This window comes from Capricornis sumatraensis, chromosome X (assembly GCF_032405125.1).
Source record: "Capricornis sumatraensis isolate serow.1 chromosome X, serow.2, whole genome shotgun sequence".
NCBI lineage: Eukaryota > Metazoa > Chordata > Mammalia > Artiodactyla > Bovidae > Capricornis > Capricornis sumatraensis.
The window spans coordinates 87,094,805-87,122,683 of record NC_091092.1 but is presented as its reverse complement, the minus strand read 5'-3'; the positions used below and the strand labels follow the sequence as shown (position 1 = coordinate 87,122,683).

Sequence of the window (27,879 nt, the reverse complement as noted above, 5' to 3'; positions counted from 1 at the left end):
ATGACTGTTGTAAGGTTTGAAGTATAATAACATATTATCAGGATTAGCACTCTTATACTGCAAGTAAACTCCCCATTCTGTAGGCCACTAAAATTGTACCCTAGGACTGGCATATACTCAGTGCCTATAATAGTATCTTCTGAAAGGCACCTTTGAAAGGAACAGGGTTCAGAGACCACATTCAGGGATGATGCAGACTCAAAATGGAGAAAGACGTTGAGTCAGGAGTATGTGTATGGCACCAAATCTCAAAAAGGGAGTTTTGAGTACTAAGCACTTAAATTTTGGAACTGAGACAAAATGATGCTCTATGTTATCCTTTTCTCACCCCACTCATGTTTTTTTTTTCTTTCTTTCTTTCTTCTCCTGTCGTTCCAGGTGCATGATGACTGCAGGAGACGGTTTTCCAAGGAATGCTGGTTTGGAAGTCATCGATCATCAGTCATTCCTCCCACTGCCCTGAGCGACCCCAAAGGTGATGGTGAGTAGCTAAATGTTAATCTCAGAAATACATTGTGGAGGGAAGGAGGGTGCAAAGCCTGGGGGAAATGACTGCAATTAAATTATTCTGGTCAACTAGTCAAGCATTTCTGAAAGTACAAGTGTGCAAATGTGTAGAGCATACCTGTGTGCTCAGCTGCTCAGTGTGTCCTACTCTTTGCAACCCCATGGACCATAGCCCACCGGGCTCCTCTGTTCATGGGATTTTCCCAGCACAAATACTGGAGTGGGTTGCCATTTCCTTCTCCAGAGGATCTTCCTGACCCAGGAATCAGACCTGCGTCTCCTGTGTCTTGTGCATTGCAGGCGGATTCTTTACCGCTGAGCCACCAGGAAAGCCCCTATGTGTAAAGACAGCTCATGATTTTTAGACCTTTGGGATGGTGAATGTAGATGTATCTGTATGTGGGGATGTTCTTTGTAGCCTCTGTCACAATTGTTACCAAATGATCAGAATTCATTTCAGCTTTTTCTTGATTTCCAGACACTAGATAATCCATGAAATAATTTTGTTTTCTTGCTGCCTACTTCATTGCCAAGTAAAACCCAGCATTAGCTGGGAGCAGAGAAAGGAAAAGAAAGAAGAGTATATAGTTTCCTTAGACAACAAAAGGAGGAAGGATTCCTGTAATCATTACAACAGTTTTAGAACTAGACACAGCATATGTGCACATACATGTATGTGAGCTGCTCTAGTATTTTCCAGTTTCTTTCCTAATCCCAACACAGATACAGACAGACATTGGTACATGGACTAAGCCACTCACACAGTTTTCTGCAGGCAAACATACTCATATGTCCCCATGATGACATGCTCAGGCACATATCCCTCACTCAGGGATGCATATATATAATAATCTCAGATCTATTCAAATATTTATCCACATAGTTTCACCTACAAGATAGGTGACTAGAGACGTCATGAGACTGATGCCTTGGTACATAAGGGATACTTGACTGGCTAGGAGAAAAAAGAGACTACGGGAAAGATGGAGTTGATAAAACAGGAAAAGTAACAAACTAGTCAGCCAAGTGTACTCAGACTCCTAGTGAAAGTCAATGAAGTCCTGAATGTGAAGTGGTGAGACTTTGCTCACCACTACAGGAACCTGGGGAAGATGTCTTTGGGGAGTCTGAAGGATAGCCACTTCAGCATCTAATAAATCACTCCCAAATAAGTGTTAAGGGGCTGCCACCTCTTCTTTGTAACTGGCCCAATGAGTTCTATGTTTCCTGGCCTGGTGGAAGTTAGAGTTTTTTAGTTTGTTTTTTCCCATCCTATATAATTTCTTATTCCTGTTATAGATGGTCAGCTAATAGTATTGCTGCTTCCTTTTGCTTTCTACCAATGTCATTATTTTAGAAGCACCTATGCTAAGCCATTCTTTTGGTGTAGTGACTCACGTTAATGTCCCATGAGTTAGCCTTTCATCTTCGTCATCTGCAGTCTTGATCCAACTGAATGTCACTCTTGAGAACCCGTCATTCTAGCATGTATTACTTAGTTTATTAGGAGTAGCTTTTAAAACCTCTGTATCTTCTTGACTTTTTCTGGCTTCTTGGATTAAGGATAGGTCTCCCGTTGGGAAGTCCCACCCAACTTGGAGATGATAAAATCATTAAAAATGATCTGGGCCAACCCCTCTGGCCAAGCTAGGGAATCCCTTCTCTAACATCCCAGAGTGGAGGCATCTGAGGAAATATGTGCCATTGCTGAGTAGCACTCATCTATTCATTCATTATTTATTTAGTCAACAAACTCTTAATTTCTGAGAATGTCTTCTAATTTCCCCTTTTTCCTACCCAATCTGCTTGGTAAATTTCTTCTCTCATCCTAGAGGGTGAGAACAAAGTTAATTCTTATCTTCTGTTTAAAGGTTTCTGTAATTGCCCCTCCCCATTTCTCTTGACAAATAAATCACTTCCTTTGCTGTGAACCCAGAACACATATCTCAGAGCACTTACCACACTATATTATAGATCATCACATGAATGTCTTCTACTCCAGACTGGGAGCTCTTGTACCACTAGCACTTAAACCTGGATACATGGCATATGCACAGTCAAGGTTTGTTGCATGAATTAATACATTTACTGAATGCCAAGTATATGTAAGGCTCAGTGATGAACAATGTAGAGAATAGGATATGACTAAGACAGAATCCCTGATTCATATGGGGGCAAAATTCATATGCAGTATTTGTCAAATCTAAGAATGCATCAGAATCATCTGGAAGGCTTGTTAAAACACAGATTTCTAGGCCCCAGCCCCTGCCCCACAGCTTTTGATTCAGTAGAGCTGAGTAGGGCACAAGAATTTTCATTTCTAACACATCCCCAGATGATGCTGATACTACTAGTCTTGGGAGCATACTCCATCATGTACTAACTGTGTGACTTTGGGCCAGTTACTTAACCTCTCTTTGCCTTATGTACCATTTGTTTCCTGCTCGGATGCCTTATGAGGGTTAAATGAGGAGTTAACATTTGTAAAAGAGGATTTTAAAATACAGGAAGGGGAACAGGAAGCCAACCTTAACATCCTTTTGTGTATGAACTGAACAAGTTTGAGAGTGACTGTTGGCTCCTTGGTTTGGGGCACTGTGATTATATTAATGTAGCTCAAAGAAGCATGAGCTCTGTTTTGAAAGGCTCTTTCAGACTGTTGACTCATCTGGAGCTTAAAGTCAAGTAAATCCCCTAAGCCCTTTTCGCACTTTGATGCTGCCAAGCCAAGTTCCTATTGTCCTGTTCTGCTGCAATTTATGCCCTTGGGCCTAAAGGCCAAGCTTCATATTTATCCCCTTTTCAGCTTGTTGACTTTGACCCAACTGCTTGTTAAGGTCATTTGTCAATCTTGATTCTGTCATCCAGTGGCTCTCCCTCCAACTGTAGGTACTTCAAAGTTGACAAGTTGCCCTTCTATATTTTTATTTTAATTAGTTAAAATTGCTGAATAATGCAGGACATTCCCTTACAATTAACATTAGCCTATTCAAAAGCAACCTTGTGGACATGATTATTTACTTGGTTATGAATCTTCTTAACATTGCTATATTCTAGCCCACATTACTATCCATGTAGTAATCTTGTCACCTTGTTCACAGGATTCATTTAACACCTTATTGTCATTTTATCTGGTCCCTGTCACCTCTCTCCTTTACTCCACAGTAGCCATGCTCTTCTCTTCACTGTCCCTAGACATCCTAGGCCATCTGGGTAGCTTCTTAATCTTCCTCCTGACCCCTAAAAAACTATTCCCCCAGATATCTGCTTTACTTACTACCTTCATTCAAATCTCATCTCAAATGTCATCTCCCCAGAGGAGCCATTCCTGACCATCTTGTCTAAAATAACATCCCCTCCAGTCTCCATCCCCTTTTCGTGCTCTATTTTTCTTCATATCACATTATTTCTGTATTTATTTCTTACAGTCTGTATCCTTATATTAGAATATAAGTTCCACAAGAGCAAAGATTGTTTCTATCTTGTCTATCATTATATATCAGAACATAACAAGGACAAGCACAAAGAATGCCCTCAATACATATATGTTGAATGAATGAGTGTCTTAACTACCACTATTTTAACATATTTTTCATTAAAAAAAAGTGTTAAAAAAAAGGATAACGTGTTCAAGGAGGATAACTCCTTCCAGACTATGCTACTGAAGGGACATAGCAGACTCCTCATGTAGTTATAAGTCCTGGCAAGCTCTGAAAATTTGGTGCATGACAGCCTAACTGGTTCAGGATGCCTTCAAGTTCCACTGGCCAGTGAGTAGAACCTAGCCCATAGAGGAAGCTTGCTTTAGATTTTTCCAGGTAAAATAGCCATGAAATCTGTTCAAGTCAATATTCTTCCTTCAGGCTCCTTTTTATCCAGGCTACAACAAATGGGACATTTCAACCTGCCTCTCTCCCCCTAGCCCACACCATTCAGGAGCAACCCATATCCTTTTTCCTCTTTGCACTTATTTTTGCTGGGGAATCCCTGCAAAGCCATGAGCTCAGAGGTTTGGGGGCTCATAATTTGTCTAGCATCTCCTATGAGGCCATTGCTCACTGCCTGTCTCCCTGCCAACAGACTCTACGACTCAGCATGAGCTGGCAGGCTTTGGCAATTTAGACTGCTATAACTCCACTTCTCTATGGGGAATTTTACTATTGGGGATTATTAAAAGCTTCTGTCTTGTCCAGACAATTTCCCTATAGTCTTGTTTCCCCTGAAAGTTGATATGATAACTTAGATTGCTCTACCAGAGCCTTAGAGGAGCAATTAAAGTGCCCTGCTTCACCCCACATTGATATCTTCTGTTATTAGTTCTTGGCTGAAAGGCAGCCTTTCCTACCTATCTCTCCTGACATTATATCTTCTCAGTGTAGCAACTGAGCTATCACTCACTGAGCTAGTACTCATTAGGTGTGCTGATCCTTCTCCTAAGCTCTCAGTCTTCTCTTTCCTTAGTTTCCCCTTGGCATTTTATTGACCTTTTGTTGTGGTACCAATTTTTTATTCTTTGTGTTACCATACACTTTTTTGTATGTCTGTTTCCCCAGCTTGAGGGCAAGGTCTAGAATCATAGAAGTATCTAGCATGATGATTGGTATGTAGTAGTTGCTTAAGAAATATTGGCTACCTGGCAACAGCTGGGCAAAGATAAGCTGTTTTTTTTTTTTTTTTTAAATGAAAGCCCCTTTGGGTTGCATCTGACTTCCCTTCTGTTCTTCAGTCTCAGAGGCACAAGGAAGCTGTGGGAGGTATTAGATGCCTGTTTTCTTGATGGTGGTGATGGTATCATGAGTATTTGCATATGTCTAAGCTCACTAAATTGTACACATTAAATATATGCAGTTCTTTGTATATGTTATACCTCAATAAAGCTGTTTTTAAAAGTCTGCAAATTTTGATGTTAAGTCATCTCAATGGCCCTTTTCTTTTTTTTTCTTTCTTTCTTTTCTTTCTGTTGTGTGCACTATTAGGCCAATTAGTAGTATCTCCAGACTTTTGGCATCTTGATTGGTCTTCAGCCTGTTCATGCCCCCTTCTCATCTTCATCAACTCCAAAAGCGGCGATCATCAAGGGATCGTCTTCCTCCGGAAATTCAAGCAGTACCTTAACCCATCTCAAGTGTTTGACCTGTCGAAGGGTGGACCTGAAGCCGGGTAAGCATGGGGTAAGGGATGTAGTTGGGCATATAGAAATGATTCCCCTCCCTGCACATTCTAGAGTAGGATATGCTTCCTGGAATTAGTTCTAGTACCTGCACAAGAAAGATCTATTTTCTCAAGACAGGACACAAACACAGCACCAGAACATCTTGAGTTGGTTGGCTAGCAGACTTTTAGCCATCTCCAGAATTCCTTTCAAGCCTATGTCTTGCTCTCAGATTTGCTTCATCTTTTCCAGTTGGAAAAGGTAAAACTGTGTCTCCTGCCTTCAGAGGAGGAGGCAAACTGATATTACTACACACGTTTCCTGTCATTCACTCTTTTTCCTGGGGCCCAGTAGATATATCTCTACTAGAGAGCTGTATTATTTAGAGACCATCTGGCTGTTCAGCCCTGGTTTCTGTGAACCCACTGGCAACTGTGCAAGGCATTCTTCCTAGGCCTCAGCAAGTAGATTTGGCTAGGCCACTAGTAACTTACAGAACAAGGTTGAGCCAATAAAAGTGTGGGTCAAGGCAAGGCCTGTGGGAGCATTTCCTATAATCTTAAGTACACAGAGAGATAGAGGTTAAGGAAAAAGAGGCAGGTAGCCTAATAGCAGAGTGCAGAAGGAGCAGTCCTTAGCTCCTGGCACATTGTAGGAAAGAGTTTTAAAACTTGTCAGTTCATGAAATGACTGCCCTTTCCCTTCTTCTTTCCAGGCTCTGCATGTTCAAGAACTTTGCTCGCTTTCGCGTGGTGGTTTGTGGTGGAGATGGCAGTGTGAGCTGGGTCTTATCTCTGATTGATGCCTTTGGATTACATGAACAGGTGAGTCCCTAGGTGATTTAGTTTAACCATTGCTAGAGAGAGTATGGAGCTGCTTATCCTATGACATCCCCGTCTTTACTCTCTTTGTCTATAAAATGTGTGTTTCCTACTGGTTTCCCAGTCAACCTGACTGATAGATTCCCAATCTAAACCTATACCATTTTGGGGTCTATCAATAGGAAGGAGAAAAGAGGAAATTAGCTGAAAAAATGAGCAATGCTCTATTCCCCCAGCCCCAAGATGAAGATTTGAAGGGGAGGAGGGCAAGCAAAAAAGAAGTGGCATCAGGGAGCATTCAACACCTATTCCCTACCCTTCCTGAGGCCACTTATCTTCTTCACTGAGTCTCAAGTGTAGCAGAATGTTCCTCTACCTCTACCTCACCGTGCTCTCCCTAAGCAGCCCCCTACTCCTCTGACTGCAGTAACTTTGTCTCCTTGAGGCCCCTCATCTCCTTGGACCAGCCTAGATAAAAATCTGTGGCTATGTTTCTCTTTTAGAAGCATAACTACAAATGTTGGCATATTCCAGCAACTTTTCTGCTTATTGAGTAGGTTCTGTATTGCCAAGAGTGGGACCCAACTACTTAGGGAAAATTTCACTCAGTTTCAAACATCTTCCTATACACTTCCTAAAATCACAAGTCCTTTATTGCCACTGACTTTGAGACAATATTCTTTCCCAAAAAGGACCCTCTGGGTCTTTTTATGGGTGGATCTTGGTAGGATTGTCTGAAAAGGTTGCCTGGTATTGTTCTTGCAGTGTCAGCTGGCAGTCATCCCTCTTGGAACTGGTAATGACCTGGCCCGTGTCCTCGGCTGGGGTGCATTCTGGAACAAAAACAAGTCACCTCTGAACATCCTCAACAGAGTAGAGCAAGCTGGTGTGAGGATTCTAGACAGGTGAGTGGCTGAAAGATCAGTTCATTGTGGCTCTTCCAGTCCCTTGCCAGTTACTCTCAGTTACATTATCTCAATCAGGGATGTTCTAAACTCCTTCACAGAGCCTCATTGCTTTTCTGGCTCCAGTGCAGGGAAATTTGGGGGATCTTGTTTATTAAGAAAAAATAATCTACTATGTATCCTTTAAACATCACTGAAGCCCCTCTTCAAACTTAAAAGATCCTAGAGCAGGAACCCCCATCAGTAAATTTCAAGGGTTCTTCGAACCTCCTTCAAATCTCATAGCTAATTATCTATGTAAGCATAGTTTTTCCTTGGGAAAATTTCCATCTTTCTATTCTAAGATTGTATAAAAAAACTATTCTATAGTTCTATAGCTTCATCCAGTTCTCAAAGAAATTAAAAAAGAGGATTCATAAATAATTGGCCTGGATTATTTGTGCCCTAGAAAAGAGAGAATATTGCCCTCCAATCTTCTGAGAAGAAAGATTTTTTATGAGGGGGCATACTATTTGATTTATGGCTGCTAATAAGACTGTCCTTGGGAGCTTTTTCAAGGTACCAAGCTGGGCTCTAGCACAAATATTCTTATTCAGTAGGTCTTGGGTAGGGCCCTGGTATGTATATGTTACAAAAGCACCTCAAGTGATCTTGACAGTTATCACTGCTTGGGAAGTGCTGCTCTCTGAGAACTCTGTGGTAGAATTCCTTCCATCAAACTGGCTTTGAGAAGTCATGAGGCAGAAGACCCTCTTCGTCCTCTAACCTTGAGATCAAGTGACCTGAGATAACTTGGGCATCCCCTACAACACATCATGACTCACCACATAAATATTTTGACCTTTTTCATGACATATGAAGCATTGATGCCACCCTTTAATGAAACAGAGCCCTAAATATTTGTCTTTAAACTTTATCTCAGATGGAGTGTGATGATCCGTGAGACTCCCAGACAAACCCCATTGCTAAGAGGGCAAGTTGAAATGGACGTACCCCGATTTGAGGTAACTACTGCCTAGTTGTAATTCAAGCCAACATCTTTATTATGCATTGAAATAATAGGTAAAAACCAAAGTGACCCATTTGTATTATCCATGGTCTTGATGAAGATGAGATCAATGAGGATTAGGGACATTTCAATCAGCAGTTCTTTACCAAACAAAACTGTGTGAGGTGTTGGGGATATAATTTCATCGGAAAATATGGATTAACTATAGTGTGTGAAATACTGTTCTAGGAGTTGTTCTTATAGGCTAATTGGCAAAGAAGATTGACACAGTTCATGCTGTCATGGAGCCCATAGTCTATGTGCAGTGGTAGAAAAATAGTTTAATAAAATAGTAATAGTGTTTGTATATAATGAAATAGAAGGGAATGGAAATACCCAGCAGGTGTACCTAACCCGGGGCTTCCCAGGTGGTACTAATGGTAAAGAACCCACCTGCCATTCCAGGTAGGTATAAGAGATGCTGGTTTGATCCCTGGGTCTGGAAGATCCCCTGGAGGAGGGCATGGCAACACACTCCAATATTCTTGCTTGAAGAATCCCACGGACAGAAGAGCCTGGTGGGCTGCAGTCCATAGTGTCGCAAAAAGTCACACACGACTAAAGCGACTTAGCACACACATACCTAACCCAGTCTGGGGAAAATCAGGGAAAACTCAGAAGGTCATTTCAGAAGCAATTCAAGGACCAGAGGGAGTTAATTCAGATAATAAGAAAAGAGGAAGCCTGTTTCAGACAGATGGAACAGTATGTGTTACAAAGGAAAGAGCATGGAATATTCACAGAACATAAATGCATTCATAATGGCTAAGGCATAGGGACCTTAGCCATAGTGGGTATATAGGGAAAGTAACCAAACATGAGGTTGGAAAGGCAATCAGGGATCAGGCCAGGAAGGACCTGGTAAACCATGGCAGGAAGTTTAAACTTTTTTTTTTAGTTGATTTAGGGCTCCCCTGGTGGCTCAGACAGTAAAGAATCTGCCTGCAATGCAGGGGACCCAGGTTCCGTCCCTGGGTCAGGAAGATGCCCTGGAGAAGGGAATGACAATCCACTCCAGTATTCTTGCCTGAAGAATTCCAGGGACAGAGGAGCCTGGCAGGCTACAGTCCACAGGGTCGCAGAGTTGGATACAACTGAGTGACTAACACTTTCAACACATAGTTGATTTAGGGCTTCCCTGGTGGCTCAGATGGTAAAGAATCTTCCTGCAATGCAGGAGACCTGGGTTCGATCCCTGGGTGGGGAAGACCCCCTGAAGGAGAGCGTGGAAACCCACTCCAATATTCTTGCCTGGAGAATTTCATGGGTAGAGGAGTCTGACAGGCTATAGTCCCTAGGATTGCAAAGAGTCGGACATGACTGAGGCAACTTAGCACACATGCACACAAAGTTTAAAGCTATTACAATATAATAGCTATATTTTGCTGTGCAATATATCTTTATTGCTTATTTTATAGATAGTAGTTTGTATCTCATAATCTCATATTCCTGCCTTGCTCTTCCCATCTTCCTTCTCCCCACTTGTATCCACCAGCTTTTTCTAAATATCTGAGTCTATTTCTGTCTTCTAGTATTAATCCTTTTGTATTATATTTTAGATTCTACATATAAGTGGTAACAATATTTGCCTTTCTATTTTTACTTATTTCACTATGAATAATACCCTCTAGGTCCATCCACATTTTTGAAAATAGCAGAATTTCATTCTTTCTATGACTGTTATATCCCATTTTGTGTGTACACACACACACACACACACCCAAATCTTCTTTATCCATTTATCTGTTGATAGATATTTAAGTTGCTTCCATATTTTGGTCATTGTAAATAATGCTGCTAAGAATATTGAGATACGTGTATCTTTTCAAATAAGTGTTTTCATTTCTTCAGATATATTCCTAGGAATGGAATTTATAAATCATATGGTAGTTCAATTATCGGTTTTTTCAGGAATTTTCATACTGTTTTCCATAATGGCTGTACCAATTTATATTCCTACTGATGGTATAATTGGGTTCCCTTTTCTCAGCATCCTCACAAGTGTTTACTATGTATTGTCTTTTTTATGATAGTTATTCTGACAGGTGTGAAGTGGTATCTCATTATGGTTTTCATTCGTATTTCTCTAATGATTAGCAGTTTTGAGCGTCTTTTTCTTGAGCCTGTTGGCCATTTGTATATCTTCTTTGGAAAAACACCTATTCAGATCTTCTGCTCATTTTACTTTAAATTTTTTATTTTGCACTGGGTGTAGTCCAAATAGCTTGATAGTTTCAGGAGAACAGCAAAGGGTCTCAGCCATACATATACAAGTATCCATTCTTCTCCAAACTCTGCCACATAAGACTGAGCAGAGTTCTATGTGCTATACAGTAGGTCCTTTTTGGTAATCCATTTTAAATATACCAGTGTGCACATGTCCATCCCAAACTCACTATCTCTTCCCCCCACCCTTCCTCCTGGCAACCATGAACTCACACTCTAAGTCTGTGAGTCTGTTTCTGTTTTTTAAGTAAGTTCATTTCTATCATTTCTTTTTAGATTCCATATATAAGGGATGTCATATGATATTTCTCCTCCTCTTGTCTGACTTACTTCTCTCAGTATGACACTGTCTAGGTCCATCCATGTTGCTGCAAATGGCATTATTTATTTTTAATAGCTGGGTAATATTCCAAAATTGCATATATGTATCACATCTTCTTTATCTATTCCTCTGTCAATTGACATTCAAGTTGCTTCTATGTCTTGGCTATGGTAAACAGTGCTGCAATGAACATTGGGGTGCATGTATCCTTTTGGATCATGTTTTTCTCTGGATAAATGCCCAGGAGTGTTAACTTATATGCAGAGTACATCATGAGAAACGCTGAGCTGGAAGAAGCACAAGCTGGAATCAAGATTGCCGGGAGAAGTATCAATAACTTCAGATATGCAGATGACACCACCCTTATGGCAGAAAGTGAAGAGGAACTAAAAAGCCTCTTGATGAAAGTGAAAGAGGAGAGTGAAAAAGTTGGCTTAAAGCTCAACATTCAGAAAACGAAGATCATGGCATCCGGTCCCATCACTTCATGGGAAATAGATGGGGAAACAGTGGAAACAGTGTCAGACTTTATTTTGGGGGGCTCCAAAATCACTGCAGATGGTGATTTCAGCCATGAAATTAAAAGACACATACTCCTTGGAAGGCAAGTTATGACCAACCTAGACAGCATATTCAAAAGCAGAGACATTACTTTGCCAACAAAGGTCCGTCTAGTCAAGGCTATGATTTTTCCAGTAGTCATGTATGGGTGTGAGAGCTGGACTATAAAGAAAGCTGAGTGCCAAAGAATTGATGCTTTTGAACTGTGGTGTTGGAGAAGACTCTTGAGAGTCCCTTGGACTGCAAGGAACTCCAAACAGTCCATTCTAAAGATCAGTCCTGGGTGTTCTCTGGAAGGAGTGATGCTAAAGCTGAAACTCCAGTACTTTGGCCACCTCATGCGAAGAGGTGACTCATTGGAAAAGACTCTGATGCTGGGAGGGATTGGGGGCAGGAGGAGAAGGGGACGACAGAGGATGAGATGGCTGGATGACATCACTGAATCAATGGACGTGAGTCTGAGTGAACTCCAGGAGTTGGTGATGTACAGGGAGGCCTGGCATGCTGCAATTCATGGGGTCGCAAAGAGTCAGACGCGATTGAGAGACTGAACTGAACTGAGCTGATGGTAGCTCTATTTTTAGTTTGCTTTTTTTCTTAAGGAACCTCCTCTCTCTCCACACCCTCTCCAGCATTTATCGTTTGTCAATTTTTTGATGATAGCAATTCTGGCTGGTGTGAGATATTATCTCATTGTAGTTTTGATTTCCATTTCCCCAGTAATTAATGATGTTGAATATCTTTTCATGTGCCTCATCTCCATCTGTATGTCTTCTTTGGAGAAACATCTATTCTTCCCTTTTTCTGATTGGGTTGTTTGTTTTGATACTGTTAAGTGTCATAAGCTGTTCAAAAATTTTGGAGACTAATCCCTTATCAGTCACATCATTTGCAAACATTTTCTTCCAATCTGTGGGTTGTCTTTTCATTTTGCTTATTGTTTCCTTTGCTGTGCAAAAGCTTCTGAGCTTAAGTAGGTCCCATTTGTTTATTTTTGCTTTTATTTCCATTATTCTAGGAGACCTTCTGCCCATTTTGGTAGGTTGTTTTGTTTGTTTTTTTAATATTGAATTCTATTTTTTATTTTTTTGGCTATGAACCCCTAATTCTGGTCATATCATATATGAATATTTTCTTTCATTCAGTAGGTTGTCATTTCATTTTGTCAATGGTTTCCTTTGCTGTGCCAAAACCTTCAAGTTTAATTAGGTCCCACTTGCTAATTTTGTTTTTGTTTCTTTTGTCTTAGACATATACAAAAAATATTGCTACAACTTATATAAAGTAGTATGCTGCTTATGTTCTCTTCTAGGTTTATAGATCTTTAATCAGTTTTGAGTTTATTTTTTGTACATGGTATGAGAAAATGTTCTTTTTTTTAATTTTAATTTTATTTTTTTACTTTACAATACTGTATTGGTTTTGCCATACATTGACATGAATCCACCACAAGTGTACATGAGTTCCCAACCCTGAACCCCCCTCCCACCACCCTCCCCATATCATCTCTCTGGGTCATCCCAGTGCACCAGCCCCAAGCATCCTGTATCCTGTATCAAACCTAGACTATTGATTCATTTCTTACATGATAGTATACATGTTTCAATGCCTAGTTTTATTCTTTTGCATGTAACTGACCAGTGATCCCAGCACCATTTATTGAAGAGATAGTCTTTTCTTCATTGTGTATTCTTGATTCATTTCTTATAGATTAATTGATCATAAATCTAAAGGTTTATTTCTGAGCTCTCTCTTCTGTTCCATTTATCTTTGTGTCTGTTTTTGTGCCAGTACCATGCTGTTTGATTACTGTAGCTTTGTAATATAGTTTGAAGTCAAGTAGCATGATACTTCCCACTTTGTTCTTTTTTCTCAAGATGGCTTTGGCAATTGTGGTTCTTTTGTGGTTCCATATAAAATTTAGGATTATTCTAGTACTGTGAAAGATATCCTGGATATTTGCTAGAGATTGCATTAAATCTATAGATTGCTTCAAGTACTATGGACATTTTAAACCATATTAACTTTTTCAACCCATGAACAAGAGATATATTCCCATTTCATTGTATCATCTTCAGTTTCTTTCATCAAGGTTTTATAGTTTTCAGAGTATAGGTCTTTCACCTCCTTGGTTAGATTTATTCCTAATTATTTTATTCTTCTTCAATGCAATTTTAAACAAGATTATTTTCTTGCTTTCTTTTTCTGATAGCTCATCATTTGTGTAGAGGAAATATACCCACTGGGATGAGAGTTCTATCATGAATGGATTTTGAATTTTGTCAAATGCTTTTTCTGCATCTATTGAGATGGTCATGTGATTTTTTTCCTTCCTTTTGTTAATGTGATATGTCACATTGATTAATTTGCAAATATTGAATCATCTTTACATCCCTGGAATAAATCCAACTTAATTATGGTATATAATTATGTTTATATGTTATTGGATTTGGTTTGCCAATATTTTGCTGAGGATTTTTACATCTATAGTCATCAAAGATATTGGTGTGTAGTTTTGTGTGTGTGATGTCTTTGTCTGGTTTTGGTATCAGGGTAAAAGTGGCCTTGTACAATGAATTTGGAAGTGTTCCTTTTTCTTCAATTTTTTGGAATAGTTTGAGAAGACTAGGTATTAGCTCTTCTCTGTATGTTTGGTAGAATCTCCTGTGAAGTCATACAATTGTGGACTTTGGTTTGCTGGAAGATTATTTTATTACAAATTCACATTTACTACTAGTGATCAGTCTGTTCAGATTGTCTATTTCTTCCTTATTCAGTCTTGAAAAATTGTATATTTCTAGAAACGTGCTCATTCCTTCTAGGTTGTTCAATTTATTGGCATATAACTGTTCATAGTATTCTTTTTGAATCTCTGTGGTATTGGTTGTTATGTCTCCTGTTTCATTTCTTATTTGAGTCCTCTTTCTTTTCTTCTTGGTGAGCCTCACTGAAGGTTTATCAATTTTATCTTTTCAAAGAACCAACACTTAGTTTTATTGATCTTTTCTATCGTTTTCTTATGGGGGCCTGTATTTTATTTATATTCTCTTGAACTTTATTTCCTGCCTTCTGATGACTTTGGGATTCATTTGCTCTTTTTATCTTTTGGGTGGTAGTATAAGTTGTTTACTTGAGATTTTTCTTGTTGCTTGAGGTAGGCCTGTATCCCTGTAAATTTCCCACTTAGAACTTCTTTGCTGTTTCCCACAGATTTTGGAAAGTTTTGTCTCCATTTTCACTTGTATCAAGATATTTTCTGATTTCCTCTTTGACTTCATCATTCTCCCATGAATTTTTTTTAGTAGCATGTTGTTTAGTCTTCACATGTTCGTGTTTTTCCATCTCTCTTTCTGTAATTGATTTCTAGCTTCATATTGTCATGGTCAGAAAAAAGGCTTGATATAATTTCTATCCTCTCAAATTTGTTGAGGCTTGTTTGGTGGCCTATCATGTGATCTGTCCTGGAGAACATTCCATGTGCACTTGAAAATAATGTGTATTCTGCTCTTTTGGGATGGAATGTCCTATAGATATCTACTGATATTAAGTCCAACTGGTATAATATGTCATTTAAGACCGTTTCCTTCTTGATTTTCTCTCTAGATGATATGTCTATTGACATAAGTGAGGTGTTAAAGTCCCCTACTATATTTGTATTATTGTCAACTTTTCCCGTCATGTTTGTTAATATTTGCTTTATATAGTTAGGTGTTCCTATATTTGGTGTGTATACGTTAAGGAGTGTTGTATCTTGATTGTATTTATCACTTTGTCATTATATAATACCCTTCATCTTTTGTTAAAGACTGTTTTGTCCTATATGAATATTCCTATTCCAATTTTCTTAGTGTTTTCATTTACATGAAATATGTTTTTCCATCCTCTGGTTTTCAGTCCATGTGTGTCTTTAACTCTGAAGTGAGTCTCTTGTAAGCAGCATATATACGGGTCTTATTTTGATCCAATCAGCCACCCTAAGTTTTTCAATTGGAATATTTAGTCCATTGACCTTTAAAGTAATTAGTGATAGGTATGTATTTATTGCCAATTTGTTAATTATATTATACTTGTGTTTGTATTTATCCATTCTTCTTTTAGTTTCTTCCCTTGTTTGATGGTTTTCCTTATTGGTATACTTATATTATTTTCACTGTGGTTTTATGTTTCAGTTGTAGGTTTTTAATTTGTGGTTACCAATGGGTTTCTATATGTTGACCTACTTTTTTAAAACTGTTAGTCCTTTAAGTTCAAACACATTCTAAACTATCTACTTTTTTACTCCCCTCCCCACATTTTGTTTTTGATATAATATTTTACATCTCTATGTTTATCCCTTCAGTTTATTGTAGTTATAATAGATTTTACTTTTTTTTTAATCTTTGTACTGGCTTATTTAGGTGGTTGATTCTCAGCCTTTACTATATATTTGCCTTTACTAATGTAAATGTAAGTCTGCCCTGGTGGCTCAATGGTAAAGAATCTACCTCCAATGAGGAGGCATGGGTTTGAGCCCTGTGTCCAGAAACTCTGCTGGAGAAGGAAATGGCAACCAATTCCAGTATTCTTGCCTGGACAGAAGAGCCTAGCAGGTTACAGTCCCTGAGTCACAAAAAGTTGGACATGACTTAGTGACTAAACAACAGCAAATGTAAATGTAGCCTTTTCAATTAGAGAAGACCCTTTAACATTTCTTTTAGGATAGGTTTTTATTGCTCAGTGTTTTTAGTTTTTGCTTGTCTGGGAAGTTCTTTTTTCTCTCCTCCAATTCTAAATGGTAATCTTGCTGGGTAGAGTATCCTAGGTTGCAGGTTTTTCCCTTTTAGGACTTTATATACAGCATGCCCTTCCTTCTGCCCTGCAAGTTTTCTGCAGAGAAATCAGCTGATAGCGTTATGAAGGTTCTTCATAAGATTCTCATGATTCTTTTGATTTCTCTTGCTGCCTTTAGAATTCTTTATCTTAAACTTTTGCTGTTTTAATTACTTTTTTGGTGTGGGTTTGTTGGGATTCATCTTGTTTAGAATCCTCTAAGCTTCATGTACATGGATATTGGTTTCCTTCTTCACGTTTAAGAAGTTTTCAGCCATAACTTCATCAAATACATTTTCAACATCCCCCCCCCACTTTGCTTCTGAGACCCCTATAGTGCAGATGTTGGTATGCTTTAATATTGTCCTAATTATCACTAAACTGTTATCATTTTTTTAAATTTTCTTTTTGCTGCTCTGATTGTGTCCTTTCTGTTATTCTGTCTTCCAGATAACGTATGCATTCTTCTGTATCACCTAGGCTCCTTTTAATGCCTTCTAGCCTGTTTTTCATTTCATCTTTAAAAAATCTTTATTCCTGTGTTAAAATTCTCAGTGTTCATCTATTCTTTTCCCTAATTCAGTTAGCCTATCTATTACTAATGCTTTGAATTCTTTATTTAGCAAATCATTTATTTCTGTTTCATTAGTTGCTTTTTCAGGGGTTTTCTCCTGTTTTTTCAATGAAACAAATCCCTCTGTCTTCTCAGTTTTGCTGTATATATTCTATGAAATTAGATGAAACAATTTCCTTTTTCCAGCCTTGAAGGGGTGTTCTTGTTTATGGGCATCCCCACACACTCTGCCTGTGCCCAAGGACTTTAGTGGGAGAGCTACACCTGACTTGAGCACAAGTCATGTCTTTCCCCAGAGTATGCTAGCAGCTATCATCTTGTTAGGAGGTAATGCTGGAGATACAGCAACAAGAGCCAGAGTCAGGTGTGAAGCAGGGTTTCTCCTTCCTTCAGTGCCAACACTACCCTCTTAGAGTGAGGGCAGGTCCCAAACTGCTGGAGCAGAAGCCCTGAGGGTCAAGTCTAAGATAGCTCTATTCCCTCTAAGCTCTATTCCCTCCCAGCACCAGCACACTTCCCCAGAGGGGAATAGAACTACAGCAAGAGGGGCTGGAGAGGGCACTTGGCATGGGCCTGGGCACAGACTGTGGTGTCCTTAGTTTCACTCAGAATCCTGGAATACTTTTGATGTGGTGCCTCCATAAACTCCAGTTTGAGGCCCCTGCCTCATTTAGATGCCGTTCAGGATCTGGGCTGGCATAGTCCCTCACATCTGAGCGCTCCCCTCAGCCGTTCTCACCCTAGTGTAGAACTACTATTGTGAAGCAAGTGGGATAAAATGGGTTCTTGGCTCAGGCTGGCCATGGGCCAGAGGTTGTGGGAAACTGGCCAGAGTCCTATTCAGTTTCAATCTGTTTCTTCTGCCTTGTTTCAGGAGAAATCATATGTGTGTGTGGTCACTAGCAAAGAAAAAGGTTTCTTTGGTTTGTTTGCTGTACAATACATCCAAGTTGTTTATTTATTCTATGTATAACTTGCTTGTATTTTATAAATATATATTTATTTTGTATTTCTAAATCTGACACCCCTATCTCACCCCTCCCTGTTACCTCTACACTTGCAACCACTAGTTTGTTCTCTACACCTGTGAGTCTGTTTTTATTCTTTAAGTATACATTTGTTTTATTTTTCATATCCTATGTATAAGTGATAAAGTATTCTTTTTTTCTCACTGATATATTTCATTAATCGTAATACCCCCAAGGTCTATTCACATTGTTATAAATGGCAGGATTCCATTTTTAGGGGGAGCTTAGTAGTATTCCAGTAGTATTGTATGTATAAACCACATCTGTATCCATTCATCTGTTGATGGGCACTCAAGTTGCTTCCATATCTTGGCTATTATAAATAGTGCTGCTGTGAACATTGAGGTCCATGAATCTTTTCAAATTAGTGTTTTCATTTTCTGCAAATACACACCTAGCACTGAAATTGCTGGATCATATCATAGTTCTATTTTTAGTTTTTTGAAGAAACTCCATACAGTTTCCCATAGTGACTGGAAACAGTGTAAAACCCCACCAGTAGTGTATGAAGGTTTCCATTTCTCCACATCCTATCCAAAATTTGTTATTTGTAGACTTTTTGATAATAGCCATTCTGACAGATGTGAGGTGATATCTCATTGTTGTTTTGCATTTCTGTAATAATTACTGATGTTGATCATCTTCTCATGTGCCTGTTAGCCATATAGTCTTCTTTGAAAAAATGTCTATTGAAGTCTTCTGCCCATTTGTTGATTGGGTTGTTTCTTTTTGTGGTATTGAGTTGTATGAGCTCTTTGTGTATTTTAGATATTAACCCCTTGTCAGCCACATCACTTGGAGATATTTTCTCTCCTTTCATATGTTGTATTTTCATTTTATTGATAATTTCCTTTGCTGTGCAAAAGCTTTTAAGTTTAAATAAGCCGCATTGTTTTATTTTTGCATTTATTTCCTTTGACTTAGGAGACTGACCAAAAATATTGTTACAGTTTTGCAAAGAGCGTTCTGCCTGTGTTCTCTTCTAGGACTTTTATGGCGTCATGTCTTACATTTAGGTCTTTAAACCACTTCAAGTTTATTTGTGTATATGGTCTGAGGGAATGTTCTAATCTCATTGTTTTACATGTGGTTGTCCAGTTTTCCCAATACCACTTGCTAAAGAGACTGTCTTTTCTCCACTGTATATTCTTGACTCATTTCTCATAAATTAATTGACAATAGATGTATGGGTTCATTTCTGGTTCTCTATTCTACTCCACTGATCTATGTATCTGTTTTTGTGCTAGTACCATGCTGTTTGATTACTGTAGCTTTGTAGTATATTCTGAAGTCTGGGGGGTTATAGCTCCAATTTGTTCTTTTTCCTCAAGATGGCTACGGCAATTTGGGGTCTTTTGTAGTTCCATATGGATATTTATTTGTTCTGATTCTGTGAAAAATGTCATGGGTGTTTTGATAGATGTAGTCAGTCATGTCTGACTCATTGCAACCCTATGGACTGTAGCTCACCAGGCTCCCCTGTCCATGGGATTCTCCAGGCAAGAATACTGGTGTGTGTTGTCATGCCCTTCTCCAGGGAATCTTCCCAACCCAGGAATTGATCCTGGGTCCCCTGCATTGCAGGCAGACTCTTTGCCATTTAATCTGCAGATTGCTTTGGGTAGTATGGCCAACTTAAAAATATTTATTCTTCTAATCCAAGGGTATATGGTATATTTCCATTTCTTTAAATTGTCTTCAATTCCCTTAATCAATGTTTTTTTCAAATTTTAGATTATAGGCCTTTCACCTCCTTCGTTAAGTTTATTCTTAGTGTTTTATTCTTCTGGTTGTGATTTCAAACAGGATGATTTTTCACTTTCTGTTTCCAAAATTTCCTTGTTAGTGTATAGAAATGTAATGTATTTTTATATAGTAGTCTTGTATCCTTCAACCTTATTGAATTCATTTATTAGCCCTAATATTTGGGGGCAGACACTTTAGAATTCCCTATATAAATATAGTGTCATCTGCAAATAGTGACAGTTTTGCCTCTTCCCTTCTAATTTGGATACTTTTTATTTCTTTTACTTCTCTGATTACTGTGGCTAGAGCTTCCATTACTATGTTAGACAGAAGTGGTAAGAGTGGGCATCCTTGTCTTGTTCCAGAATATAATGAGAAGGTTTACAGCTTTTCATCTCTGAGTATGATGTTGGTTATGGGTTTATCAATATGGCCTTAATTATGTTGAGACATGTTTCTTCTATACGTACTATATGAGAATTTTTAACATGAATGTCAGTTCAGTTCAGTTCAGTCACTCAGTCATGTCCCACTCTTTGTGACCCCATGAACTGCAGCACGCCAGGCCTCCCTATCCATCACCAACTCCTGGAGTCCACCCAAACCCATGTCCATTGAGTCAGTGATACCACCCAACCATCTCATCCTCTGTCATCCCCTTCTCCTGCCCTTAATCTTTCCCAGCATCAGGGTCTTTTCCAATGAGTCAGCTCTTCACATCAGGTGGCCAAAGTACTGGAGGTTCAGCTTCAACATCAGTCCTTCCAATGAACACCCAGGACTGATCTTTAGGATGGACTGGTTGGATTTCCTTGCAGTCCAAGGGACTCTCAAGTGTCTTCTCCAACACCATAGTTCAAAAGCATCAATTCTGCTGTGCTCAGCTTTCTTTATAGTCCAACTCTCACATCCATACATGACCACTGGAAAAACCATAGCCTTGACTAGATGGACCTTTGTTGGCAAAGTAATGTCTCTGCTTTTGAATATGCTGTATAGGTTGGTCATAACTTTCCTTCCAAGGAGTACGTGTCTTTTAATTTCATGGCTGCGATCACCATCTGCAGTGATTTTGAAACCTAGAAACATAAAGTCAGCCACTATTTCCACTGTTTCCCCATCTATTTGTCATGAAGTGATGAATGGATATTGAAATTTTTCAAATGCTTTTTTCTGCATCTATTGAGATGATCATGTGACTTTTTTATCCTTCCTTTTGTTAATGTTGTGCATCAGGGGTCCCCAGTCCCTGAGTCATGGACTGCTACTGGTCCATGGCCTGTTAGGAACCAGGCTGCAGAGCAGGAGGTGAGTGGCAGGTTAGCAAGCAAAGCTTCATCTGCTGCATCTCATTTTTCCCCATTGCTCCCATTACTACCTGAACCATCCCCCACCTCTCCGTACTACCTGCAGGTCTGTGGAAAAATTGTCTTCTGTAAAACTGATCACTGGTGCCAAAAAGTTTGGGACTACTGTTGTACATCACATTTATTAATTTGCAAATGTTACTCCACCCTTTTGATCCTGGAATAAATTCAACATGATCATGGTGTATGATCCTTTTTATATATTGTTGGATTCAGTTTCCGAATATTTTCTTGAGGATTTTTGCCTCTATATTCATCAAAGATATTGGCCTATACACTATGGAGAACAATATGGAGCTTCCTCAAAAAACTAAAAATAGAGCTACCAAATGACCCTGCAGAAGATATTAAGAAGAGGTGGCAAGTATACACAGAAGAACTGTACAAAAAAAGATCTTCACAACCCGGATAATCATGATGGTGTGATCACTCATCTAGAGCCAGACATCCTGGAATGTGAAGTCAAATGGGCCTTAGAAAGCATCACTACGAACAAAGCTAGTGGAGGTGATGGAATTCCAGTTGAGCTATTTCAAATCCTGAAAGATGATGCTGTGAAAGTGCTGCACTCAATAGGCCAGCAAATTTGGAAAACTCAGCAGTGGCCACAGGACTGGAAAAGGTCAGTTTTCATTCCAATCCCAAAGAAAGGCAATGCCAAAGAATGCTCAAACTACCGCACAATTGCACTCATCTCACGTGCTAGTAAAGTAATGCTCAAAATTCTCCAAGCCAGGCTTCAGCAGTATGTGAACTGTGAAATTCCTGATGTTCAAGCTGGTTTTAGAAAAGGCAGAGGAAGCAGAGATCAAATTGCCAACATCTGCTGGATCATGGAAAAAGCAAGAGAGTTCCAGAAAAACATCTATTTCTGCTTTATTAACTATGCCAAAGCCTTTGACTGTGTGGATCACAATAAACTGTGGAAAATTCTGAAAGAGATGGGAATCCCAGACCACCTGACCTGCCTCTTGAGAAATCTGTATGCAGGTCAGGAAGCAACAGTTAGAACTGGACATGGAACAACAGACTGGTTCCCAATAGGAAAAGGAGTACATCAAGGCTGTATATTGTCACCCTGCTTATTTAACTTCTATGCAGAGTACATCATGAAAAACGCTGGACTGGAAGAAACACAAGCTGGAATCAAGATTGCCAGGAGAAATATCAATAATGTCAGATATGCAGATGATACCACCCTTACGGCAGAAAGTGAAGAGGAACTAAAAAGCTTCTTGATGAAAGTGAAAGTGGAGAGTGAAAAAGTTGGCTTAAGGCTCAACATTCAGAAAACAAAGATCATGGCATCTGGTCCCATCACTTCATGGGAAATAGATGGGGAAACAGTGGAAACTGTGTCAGACTTTATTTTTTGGGGCTCCAAAATCACTGCAGATGGTGATTACAGCCATGAAATTAAAAGACGCTTACTCCTTGGAAGAAAAGTTATGACCAACCTAGATAGTATATTCAAAAGCAGAGACATTACTTTGCCAACGAAGGTCCATCTATTCAAGGCTATGGTTTTTCCAGTAGTCATGTATGGGTGTGGGAGTTGGACTGTGAAGAAGGCTGAACGTTGAAGAATTGCTGCTTTTGAACTGTGGTGTTGGAGAAGACTCTTGAGAGTCCCTTGGACTGCAAGGAGATCCAACCAATCCATTCTGAAGGAGATCAGCCCTGGGATTTCTTTGGAAGGAATGATGCTGAAGCTGAAACTCCAATACTTTGGCCACCTCATGCGAAGAGTTGACTTATTGGAAAAGACTCTGATGCTGGGAGGGATTGGGGGCAAGAGGAGAAGGGGACAACAGAGGATGAGATGGCTGGATGGCATCACGGACTCGATGGACGTGAGTCTGAGTGAACTCCAGGAGATGGTGATGGACAGGGAGGCCTGGCGTGCTGTGAATCATGGGGTCGCAAAGAGTCGGACACGACTGAGCAACTGAACTGAACTGATGACCCTGCAATCACACTTCTGGGCATTTATCCAAAAGGATACATGCACCCCAATGTTCACTGCAGCACTGTTTACAATAGCCAAGACATAGAAGAAACCGAAATGTCAATTGACAGAGGAATGGATAAAGAAGATGTGGTACATATACGCAATTTCAGAATATTACTCAGCCATTGCAAAGAATAAAATAATGCCATTTGCAGCAACAAGGATGGACCTAGACAGTGTCAAACTGAGTGAAATAAGTCAGACAGAGAAGAAGAAATATCATATGACATCCCTTATATATGGAATCTAAAAAGAAATTATATAAATGAACTTACTTACAAAACAGAAACAGGCTCACAGCCTTAGTGAATTTATGGTTGCCAGGAGGAAGGATGAGGGGAAGGGATAGTTAGGGAGTTTGGGATGGACATGTGCACACTGGTATATTTAAAATGGAATACCAGCAAGGACCTAGTGGAACTCTGCTCAGTCTTATGTGGCAGAGTTTGGAGAAGGGACACATGTACATGTATGGCTGAGATCCTTTGCTGTTCACCTGAAACTATCACAACATTGTTTGTTAGTCAGATATACCCCAATAGAAAATAAAAAGCTTTTTAAATATATATATATATATAGGCCTATAATTTTCTCTTTTTTTGTAGTGTTTTGTTGTTGTTGTTGTTTTTGTATTTTGGTATCAGGATAAGGGTGTCCTTGTAGAATAAATTTGGGGGTACTCCTTCCTCTTCAAGTTTTAGAACAATTTGACAGGGATAATTATTTACTCTTGTCTATATCTTTGAAAATGCAGAGACATTACTCTGCTGACAAAGGACCATCTAGTTATGGTCCATCTAGCTATGGTTTTTCCAATAGTCATGTACAGACATGAGAGTTGGACCATAAAGAAGGCTGTGCACCAAAGAATTGATGCTTTTGAATTGCAGTGTTGGAGAAGACTTGAGAGTCCCTTGTACTGCAAGGAGATCAAACCAGTCAATCCTAAATAAAGTCAACCCTGAATATTTATTGGAAGGACTGATGCTGAAGCTCCAATACTTTAGCCACCTGATGCAAAGAGCCAACTCATCGAAAAAGACCCTGATGCTCGGAAAGATAGAAAGCAGGAGAAAAAGCAGACACAGAGGATGAGATGGTCGGATGGCATCACCGACTCAATGGACATGAGTTTGAGCAAGCTCTGGGAGATGGTGAAGGACTGGGAAGCCTGGCATGCTACAGTCCATGGGGTTGCAAAGAGTCAGACATAACTGAGCAACTGAACAGCAACAAATATCTTTGTTAGAATTCTTTTCTGAAACCATCTGATCCTAGACTGTTCTTAGCTAGAAATTTTTATTACAAATTGAATTTTACTTGTAGTGATTATTCTGTTCAAATTGTTTCTTCTTGAATCAGTCTTACCAGGCTGTATTTTTCTAGAAATTTGTTCATTTCTTCTAGGTTGTCCAATTTGTTGGCATATAACATAGTATTCTCTTATGATTTTTTACATTTTTGTGTTATTAGCTGTTTTGTCTCCTCTTTCATTTTTATTTTATTTGGGTCCTCACTCTTTTTTTCTTGGTGACCCTGGTGAAAAGTTTATCAATTTTATCATTTCAAAGAACCAGTTCTTGGTTTCATTGATCTTTTCTATTGTTTTTTTTTTAATTTTTTAATTAATTTATTTATTTTAATTTGAGGCTAATTACAATATTGTGGTGGTTTTTGCCATACTTTGACATGAAACAGCCACAGGTGTACAAGTATCTCTATTTTATTTATTTCCTCTCTGATCTTTATTTTTTTTCTTCCTTCTACTGTCTTGGGTTTTGTTTGTTCTTTTTCTAATGCTTTTAGGTGATAAAATGTTTTATGCAAAATTTTTCTTGTTTCTTGAGAAAGGCCTGTATTGGCACTAACTTCTCTCTTAGAACTGCTTTTGTTGCATCTGATAGATTTTGGAAAATTGTATTTCCATTTGCATTTGTCTTGAGGGACTTTCTGATTTCCTCTTTGATTTCATCCTGTCCCAATGGTTTTTAGTAGTGTGTTGTGTAGCCTCCATGTGTTTGTTCTTTTACCATTTTTCTTTTTGTAGTTGATTTCTAGTTTCATACTGTTTTGGTCATTAAAAAATACTTGATATAATTTCTATCTTAAATTTGTTGAGACTTGTTCTGTGGCCCAGCATGTGATCTGTCCTGGAGAACATTCCATAAGCACTTGAGAAGAATGTGTATTCTGCTATTTTGGGATGGAATGTCTTGTAAGACATCTATTAAGTCCAACTAGTCTATTGTGTCATTTAAGTTCACTGTTGTCTTATTATCTGTCTAGATAATATGTCTATAGATATCAGGGGAGTGTTAAAGTCCTCTACTAATATTGTATCATTGTCAAATTCTCCCTTTATGTCTGCTAGTATTTGCTTTATTTATTTAGGGGCTCCTGTGTTAGGTACATATATGTTAACAAGAGTAATAGCTTCTTTATATATTGATCCCTTTATGATTATATAATGCACTCATCTTTTGTTATAGCCTTCATGTTAAAGTTTTTTTGTTCTATATGAATACCACTACCCTCACTTTCTTGTCATTAAGGATTTCATGAAATATCTTTTTCCATTCCTTCACTTTCATTCTATATGTCTTTGGCCCTGAAGAGTAGCATATTAAAGGGTCTTGTTTTTTAATCCAATCAGCCACCCTTTGTCTTTTGGAACATTTAGTCTATTGACATTTAAAGTCATTTAAAGTAGTAATTGATTGGTATGTACTTACTGGGCTTCCCAGGTAGCTCAGCTGTAAAGAATCTGCCTGTAATACAAGAGCTGCAGGAGCCACAGGTTCAATCCCTGTGTTGGGAAGATCCCCTGGAGGAGGGCATGGTAACCCATTCTAGTATTCTTGCCTGGAAAATCCCATGCGACCCCATGAATCGCAGCACGCCAGGCCTCCCTGTTCATCACCATCTCCCGGAGTTCACTCAGACTCACGTCCATCGAGTCCGTGATGCCATCCAGCCATCTCATCCTCTGTTGTCCCCTTCTCCTCCTGCCCCCAATCCCTCCCAGCATCAGAGTCTTTTCCAATGAGTCAACTCTTCGCATGAGGTGGCCAAAGCACTGGAGTTTCAGCTTTAGCATCATTCCTTCCAAAGAAATCCCAGGGCTGATCTCCTTTAGAATGGACTGGTTGGATTTCCTTGCAGTCCAAGGGACCCTCAAGAGTCTTCTCCAACACCACAGTTCAAAAGCATCAATTCTTCGGCGCTCAGCCTTCTTCACAGTCCAACTCTCACATCCATACATGACCAATGGAAAAACCATAGCCTTGACTAGACGGACCTTAGTCGGCAAAGTAATGTCTCTGCTTTTGAATATACTATCTAGGTTGGTCATAACTTTTCTTCCAAGGAGTAAGTGTCTTTTAACTTCATGGCTGCAATCACCATCTGCAGTGATTTTGGAGCCCCCCAAAATAAAATCTGACACAGTTTCCACTGTTTCCCCATCTATTTCCCATGGAGTGATGGGACCGGATGCCATGATCTTTGTTTTCTGAATGTTGAGCTTTAAGCCAACTTTTTCACTCTCCTCTTTCACTTTCATCAAGAGGCTTTTTAGCTACTTATTGTCATTCTATTACTTGTTTTCCAATTGTTTTTTATAGTTCTCTGTTTATTTCTTCTGTTTCTCCCACTGTGGTTTAATTATTTTCTTTCGTAGTATGCTTAGGTTCCTTTCTTTTTGGTTTTTGTATATCTTTTGCAGGTTTCTGATTTGTGGTTACCATGGGGTTCAAATATGTTGACTCATAATTATATCTACGTGATTTTAACTGATAGTCATTTAAGTTTAAACACATTCTAAAAGATCTACATTTTAATTCCCTTCCCCAACATTTTGTATTTTTTAAAATTATATTTTACATCTTTACATTTTTTTCCTTCACTGTTTATTGTCTTTATAGTTGATTTTACAATTTTTCCTTCTTCAGGGGATCTTCCTGACCCAGGGTTCAAACCCATGTCTCCTGAGTTGGCAGGCGGATTCTTTACCACTGAGCCACCAAGGAAGCCCTTTTAATCTATGTGCTTGCTCATTTGAAGTGAAGTGAAGTCGCTCAGTCGTGTCCGACTCTTTGCGACCCCGTGGACTGTAGCCCACCAGGCTCCTCCATCCATGGGATTCTCCAGGCAAGAATACTGGAGTGGGTTGCCATTTCCTTCTCCAGGGATCTTCCCAACCCAAGGATCGAACCGAGGTCTCCCACATTGCAGGCAGACACTTTAACCTCTGAGCCACCAAGGAAGCTTGCTTATTTAGGTTATCTTAAATCCTTTCCTATTTTGGAGTTTCCCATTCCTATAGATTCTTATTTCTTTTTCATTTGGAGTAGGACATTTCTTTTAGAGTAGGTTTAGTATTGCTCATTTATTTTGGTTTTTGCTAGTTTGAAGAGGTCTTTCTCTCTCCTAAATAATAACCTTGCTGGGCAGAGTATCCTAGGTAGCAGGTTTTTCCTTTTCAGTATTTTGAATATTTCTTATCATACCCTTCTGGCCTGCAACATTTCTCTAAAGAAATCAGCTGATAGCCTTATGGGGGTTCACTTGTAACTGACTCTTTATTTTTCTCTTGCTGCCATTAGAATTTGTTTTGACATTTTAATTATATGTCTTGGTGTGGATCTGCTTGGGTTCATCTTATTTGGGAACTTTCATGCTTCTTATACCTGGATATCTGTTTCTTTTTTCAGGCTTGGGAAGTTTTCAGCCATAATTTCTTTTAATACATTTTCAACACCCTTCTCTCTCTCTTTTCCCCTTCTGCAATGCCTATAATGTGA

The 27,879-nt window shown here is 39.1% G+C and overlaps 1 protein-coding gene across 1 annotated transcript in view; it reads left to right on the top strand.

The window, feature by feature from the left end:
- The window catches only part of DGKK (diacylglycerol kinase kappa), a 173,709-nt gene that overhangs the window by 114,149 nt on the left and 31,681 nt on the right, over positions 1-27,879 (top strand). The window contains exons 8-12 of the mRNA XM_068963214.1: positions 379-481; positions 5,484-5,667; positions 6,375-6,483; positions 7,246-7,385; positions 8,308-8,389. Coding sequence (XP_068819315.1) covers positions 379-481; positions 5,484-5,667; positions 6,375-6,483; positions 7,246-7,385; positions 8,308-8,389 — 618 coding nt within the window. The remainder of the gene's footprint in view (positions 1-378; positions 482-5,483; positions 5,668-6,374; positions 6,484-7,245; positions 7,386-8,307; positions 8,390-27,879) is intronic.